The 7171-nt window shown below is 43.3% G+C and overlaps 1 protein-coding gene across 4 annotated transcripts in view; it reads left to right on the top strand.

Moving 5' to 3' along the window:
- Window positions 1-3989: 3989 nt before the first annotated feature.
- insyn1 (inhibitory synaptic factor 1) overlaps window positions 3990-7171 on the top strand; it is a 47104-nt gene continuing 43922 nt past the window's right edge. Inside the window, exons 1-3 of one of the 4 annotated variants that reach the window (XM_079338779.1) lie at window positions 3990-4373; window positions 4460-4827; window positions 5431-7023. In XM_079338779.1, coding sequence (XP_079194905.1) covers window positions 6880-7023 — 144 coding nt within the window. In that variant the 5' untranslated portion in view covers window positions 3990-4373; window positions 4460-4827; window positions 5431-6879. Of the gene's footprint in view, window positions 4828-4849; window positions 5155-5430; window positions 7024-7171 lie in introns of those variants that run through there. The other 3 variants (XM_079338780.1, XM_079338778.1, XM_079338781.1) reach the window with 3 other exon arrangements.

Here is a 7171-nt window from a genome sequence, read left to right as displayed (position 1 = left end):
CATGCTGCGTGACTGCTTAAATAAAACACACACACACACACACACACACACACACACACACACACACACACACACACACACACACACACACACACACACACACACACACACACACACACACACACACACACACACACACACACACACACACACACACACACACACACACACACACACACACACACACAAAAGCTGGATGCAGACTGAAATATCAAAAGGTCAGTAGACAGGCAAGTGAAGAGGATGGTGTTGTTGTAAGACAGGCTGGGCCTCTGAGATCTCTGTCCCTTAGCGTTTGTCTGTGGAAAATCAAGGACATAACTAGAAATCATAAACAGTGCCTGATGTCTGTGTTTGGTCATGCATATTGTAGATGCCAGATGTGCCTACTGATTCCTTTGGTCCATAAATCATCATTCAGTCTCAGTTGTCATAAAGCCAAAAATTCAACTGCGGATTTATGATGGCAGAGATTATATGGAAAAATACTTAATCCTCTTAGTGAGAGTGCATTTTTGATCAGTGGGAATCATTTGACTATACATACTTTTAAATAAATGATGCCAGAAATGAACTCTCTGCCAAGAATCTTGTAATTTATTCATGAGTATGTGGTGAATGTGCATTCAAAAACTGCAAATAATCCTCCTTTGATTCTGCACCACATAATCCTGTGATTTCTTCTCACACTACAAGTGTCATGTAACAATCAATATTTCAGTATTCACATTACAAGAGCATGCAACTTTTCTCTGTCTGTCATCCATTTTAGCCCTCAGTGAGAGCAGAGGGGAAAAAAAGCAAGTCACAACTACACTACAGTGCCACACAATGGCCAGGAGAGGGAGAACATAATGGAGGTAGATTAATTAATAAGGAGCGTTCCAAAATAGAAGCTTATCTCCTGAAAAAAATGCGAAAACAGTTATGTTATTACACCCCCCCCCCCAAAAAAAAAAAGAAGAAAAAAAAATTACAAACGAAGTTGGCTGAAAATCACTGGTAAGACGGTCCTTGGCCCAGCAATCAGCAGATTAGATTTAGATGAAGAACATGATGGGAAACTTCTGCCAGCAACAAAGACAGTGTTTGTGTGCTGTGTTAAAAGTCCCTGATGTATAATATTACATCTACAACATTTAAACAAATCAATTGCTAGATTGATTGAAAATAAAATACAAATCACAAGCACTACACACTTGAAGAATTTGTATCTCTGATAAATGACTACTAGTTGCAAAACCTGCATTTAAATCCATAATTTCAGTATCTGTAATCTGTCAGAATATGCCAGTCATATCAGGAGATCAAATCAGCCATGTTTAATACTTTATTCTGACTGATGCATATCAATGTTCTGCTACCTCTCCATGGCCCACCCTTTGTTCAGAGTAAAGAGCCATAACAGAGCAGGTGTTGAACCTTTGAACCTTATGTGGTTGCTAGAGATGTGGCCCTAATCACAGATGTTAGCCCTGGTAAACATTTTTGTATTAGTCTGTTTACTTTGGGAGAAAAAAAAAGAGACAAATCAGTGGTGAACAGTGGTCAAAGATGTTCAAACTTAATGCTATGACAGATTTATCTACAAAACTGAAGATGGCACATGAAGTACCACGTAACGGAAAATGTCATTAGACTTCTGTATCGATATGATGGAAAAACTGAATCAGGGGCTCACCTCATCTCAAACCATCAGCGGGCAGTTTTATATGAATAATAACAACTAAGTTAGCTCTTTCTTCTGTTATGACAACATGCTCAGTGTACATTGTCCCTTACTTAAAAGACAGCTTAACACATACTCACCACTAAGCATATGGTTAATGTGTGTTTCAGACATAGTGTATTTCAACTCTACCTTTAAGTTTCAGAATGGATGGCGGATTATTGGGAGCCAACTTATAGAAAGGGTTTTGTTTAAAGCACACAGTAGCATCATTTCCTCCACAGACAGAAAGAAGTCTGTGTTTGCAGCTTTTTGAGCGATGGAGGAAATCAGGAGTATTGAGGACTGAATGAGAGCTAATTAGTGAAGAGGGAAGAGTGATGTATTGCTGGAGGACGGGTGTACTGTTGGGATAGAAGGAATAGTACTGCATAGATATTTCACAATGAAATGTTATTTGCCATTTACATGTTCTTACTCTATTTTTACACCTGCTGCCATTTTATCGTATTTGTCTCTTGTGGGAGACATAATTAATTTACTTTGTGTTTTCCACAAGGGTTTGTCCACCATACACTTAAGTGACTCAAGTTGCCCACAAGTAAATGAAAACTCCCTTGTGTTCGTCTTCGCCGTTTGCCTGACCATACATGTGAATGCTGTCTGGATGTGGACATAGTGACGATATAGAATATCAGTATTGATCTCAGTTATTCATCTCCCTTCACTTCATAATAAAAAATAAATCCTGTGCACATTTTTTCTATCAGTGGATGTGCAACCAGACACAGACAGGAAGGTAGCCAAAAAAGAACACTAATAAAAAGGACTGTTGATCCCTGCTGTATCAAATAAGTAGGAGTATGATAGCTTATTGGGAGGTAAACAATGCAAGCCTTGTAAAGCCTCTCCTGGGCTTTACCGAATCACCAATATTGTTTCCTCTGGACTGGATAGGAAAGCTCAGCCAGGTTTATGTGAGTGTATTTCTGTGTGTTTCATTGTGCCTCTATGTTTTGTTGTTTATGCACCTTTGTGCTTGTTTGTGAGTCTGTGCCTGGCTAGAAAAAAATATATATTGTCGACATAACGTTGCCATAAACCACATGGCACAATAAATCTAAGGCAGAAATATTAAGCAGAACCAATATTTTGCTGGACCCACTCCAGATTCCTTGTAAAACTCACCAGTCAGAATGACCTTAGTATTAAAAATATATTTAACAAGGGGAAATAATCCAATTCCCTTCCAATGAAGGCATCATTGACATAGAGCTATCTATGCTGTGCACCTGGGCCTTTCTACAGAGAGGTCATTTAGTATATGACGAATTTGTTCTTATATAGGGAGAGCTTGAGTAAATACATCCTTACAATATCCAGGGGAAAAGTATTTATGCAAAGGAAACAATGACAAAAAAGAAAAGAAAAAGGAAGCCTGGAAAAAAGTAAGTCAAACTGTTGCTTTTGTTCTAAGAAGGGAGTCTCCCATATGTGCAGAGAGACTAAGACGTGCAGGTACAAAGGAAACATGCTCAAGGACACTTGTTTCAGGAAGCAGTTTGTGAGAAGCATCTTTCTGCTCAGAGATGCAGCAGCCATGTGTGAATACAAGGAGACACCTAAGATCCCTCTGCAGTCCTCATACTCCACATTGAACCATTATGTGCTTCAGTATTTGAACACATTTCCAAAACGTGATGAAGTTCTAAGCTGACACAATGCACGTGTACTTAGGAAAAGGCCAACATAGAATGTGAAGCCTTTTTTTAATTTTATTTGTTTAATGACTCAATCTCCCATTAGTCAAAGCAAAATTGTCCCCTCAATTAGCTTTAAAACACGAGGATAAAGTTGGTGATCCTAGTTGGGAAAAACACACAGGGGACTCCAGAACGTTCATCTGCAAGGACGATCCACCTAACCCGAATCCACTTTACAATTATGCTACGGAATGCACAGAGCCTATGGCTGCCGAGTACAGGAATCTTCCAAACCCCTCTGGACACTCTGGTGCATTGCTCAATAAGTTGTCATTGTGCTGTACATAAATTGCTTTACTGTTATATCATATTGTTTGGCTAAACTAAAACAAATTTCATGATAGGACAATTGACTGTGGTGGGGTTTTGCAGGGCTGTTGTCCTTAAACAAATGCTGATGAAGACAGCAGGGATGAGAAAAAGTCACGCTGGCCCTCCCTATTTCTGTCTCTCTGTCAGATGAGGTCATCAAACACCAACCTTCTTTTGTCTGTTAGTGATGTCACAGCCAGGAATTTTTTTTTTTTTTTTTTTTTGTGGACACCCCATCCCTAGAGACTGCTTGGCTCGAGGCAGAGGAAGACTTCATCTTGATTTAAGGGAGCGATAACACCCTCGATAGCACTGTGACAAAGGCTAGATAGGCAGAGTAAGAGGGGATAGTGAGGGGAGAGTGTAGATGCCAGCAGTGGGAGAAGAAGAAGACAGGAGAGGAGCGAGTCAGAGGAGGGACTGTGAGACACGCTGTGCCTTTAAAGCACCAAGCCCCGCCTCCACAGAGCCGAGCAGAGCAGCGGAGTGGTGCTGGCAGGAGCCTGAGCCCTCACGATAAACTCTGGCATCAGCTTCCCTTCATCCGACAGTCAGCGAGGACACAGAGAGGGCGCAGGGGCAGAGAGATGGGGAAGGAGAAAGGGAGAGAGTCAGAGTGACAGAAAGAGGTGAGGGAGAGAGACCATAAACAGGCAGAGAGACTGAGAGGGAGAGGCTGTCATAGGAATCACATAGCTCCTTTTTCTTTTTACAGCAGCAGCAGCAGCAGCCCAGCCAGTTCTGGCGGCTACCTCCCGAAGTGGGCGAAAGCTGACGTGGATGACGGGTGGCATGTTTTCTGCAGAACAGTTATCTGAGTGATGGTAGCAGCGGCCGCGGCGGCATCACAATCCGAAGCAGGAGCTCTCGTGGCTGTTAGTCATCCTCAGCCTCCTCTCTCCACTCTCAGAGTGCTATCAGGGCCATTCATCGTTCCCATCTCATGCCTCCTGCCTCCTCCTCCTCCTCCTCCTCTTCCTCCTCCTCCACGGCTTCATCCTCCACTTGTACTCCTCCTCTGATGAGCCACAGCCTCAGAGTGAAATAACGCTACTGATAGAAGCTTCTCTCTCTGTCAAGACAGTAAGTAGGGGAGGGAGAGGACTGTGTGTGTGTGTGTGTGTGTGTGTGTGAGTGAGAGAGAGAGAGAGAGAGAAAGCGAGAGAGAGAAAGAGTGTGAGGATGACAGGGAGATAGTGACAGAGTGAAAGGGAGTGTGTGTGTGTGTGTGTGTGTAAGAGAGACAGAGAGAGGAAGAGAGTAGAGCAAGGTGGCGAGTGGAGAAGATGTTAGTGCGTGCGACAGAGGTTCTGATAAAGAATCAGCAGGTTGTGTGTTGCTTGAATGATCCTGCTGTGCGTGGACAGTGAGCTCTGGGCATAGCAACAGCAAAGTGATGCACAAGGAAAGGTGAGTAGGTGTGTGTGCGTGTGTGTGTGCAGGTGTGAAGGTGAGGCAAGTTCTCTGAGGAAAAAAAAAATTCAATTTCTATAACAGCTAAAAAATTGTCAACGCTGTTCATCTTTTTTCATTTATTTTTTTATTTTCATTTAAGTCCTTCACTTCATTTGTGTTTCTTTTTGTTTTTTTAGATGCTTTTGATCCAAGGGAACAGAAAGGTAAATGATTGATGGCAGGAAGAGAGACTGGAGAATAAGTGATTGCTTTCTTTCTCCCTCTGTCCAGGTGCCATGTGTGATTGGCCGACGCATCCCGTGGCAGAGGCATCGCCTTGGATTTGGCGAGAAGCTCTCCCCCCTGCATGTTCTCTGGGGTTCCTCTGGGAAGCTTTCATAGTATTTATCAGGTCCTGCTGGATGGCACGGAGCTCTGTGCCTCTCTGAAAAGAGTCCACAGAGAAAACCAAACACTACACAGATAAGAAGTAAAATAATTATCCAATCACAGCACAAGGAGGCAGACCGGGTTCCCTTAGCAACAACTGAAGGAGAGGAGAGAATCCTTTTCTCTTTCTGCTCTCTTGGTTTTTGGGCACACCCCTGTGGACTGCTGTGGGTCAGTGTTTTTTTTTCTGAGAGAACTTGGATAACACCGTTGCATGAAGACAGGCTGCCTCCCAAATTCCAGTGGAAGCTTCTCATTTTTCTTCCAGCCTTCCTTGTAACTGTCTCTCATCGACACCATGAATTTTTGTTATCCCTCCACAAAATTCTCATCACAAGTCACAGTCTGCTGGCTTGGAAATCAATTCATTCTAATCCCGAGCCACCTGGAATAAGCCCTGCTCCGGGGGAGATTGGACACTCTGTGAAAGGACCCACGCCTACCTTTCTTTGCCTTTCATGGACGACAAGTGAAGGACAGCATGAGTAAGTCATCATTTGCAAAGAAAATGGATGTCAAGCAAAGTTTATTTTGATGCAAGTTCCCACTGACAGTCGTTTTATTTTTCCTGGAGGAGGGAACACCACACTGAACAGAGGAATATCCCCCTTTTTCCAAACAGGATCCGTCCTTTTTATCTGGAAAGACAGTCGACCTCACTGAGACACTATATTTAGAAGGAAAATCTTGTCCCAGTTGGCCAATAATGTAGAACACGACCGTTTTGAAAATTGAGCAACTTCTGGGAGTTCTATTTTTCTATAGCTTTGTCTATAAAGGGGTTAATATGAACCGATTTTCTGCTTTCACTTTTGTATATTAGTCTGCCATTATGTTATTGTGTTTCACATGTAAAAAGTCTCTATAGACAGGCGTTTTAAATAGCATCTCCTGGGGAACAATTTCAAACGTACACACTGACACATGAGATGAGTTGGCTCAACATGGTTATGTAAGAGTTTCATACCAGCTTTAGTCCATGTATTTTGCCTCTTCTTTCTCAATGGATTTACAGCATTTGACACTTCCCATGTTGATTTTCTTGTTGTTTTTGGAAGTGTCTACCAGAGGGCATGGATGTCAGAGTGTGACCCTGTGCCGAGTGTGCGGGCCAGGCAAGGCGTTTTGGCTGCCCAGGTGCTTTTAAGATGTTGAGGTCTCCCTGTGTGGCCGGGGCCCCTGTTCGGATCAGTAGCACTGAGGCTCCTTGTAGCCAAAGACATGGACCCCGACTCGGCTCCCCCACGCCCTCAGCCTGTTGGCCACTGGCCCCACGTCACCCTGTAAAGGATGTCCCTCAGCAGAGCTCCGGCCCGGGACACCTCTGAGACCCCCAGCCCGAGAGAACGCATCCGCAGCCACATGAAGATGGTGATTAACCAGCTGGAAGGTATCCTCATTGAGCTCAAGGATGTGGCAAAGGAACTCCGGGAGGTGAGGTTCAAATTTACCTTACTTTTTTCCCCCCTTTAGTCAGAAGGATAGGGGGGGGGGGATTTGGGTGCCATGTGGGTGTGCTTCTTAAGTGTGCTGCCTTTAATTAAGTGTAACATTATTTCTGCAGCATGGCGATTTTTTGATT

This window comes from Symphodus melops (genome assembly GCF_947650265.1).
Source record: "Symphodus melops genome assembly, chromosome: 3".
Taxonomy (NCBI): domain Eukaryota; kingdom Metazoa; phylum Chordata; class Actinopteri; order Labriformes; family Labridae; genus Symphodus; species Symphodus melops.
Note: the sequence above shows the minus strand (reverse complement) of the source record. Positions and strands in the feature narration are given on the sequence as shown.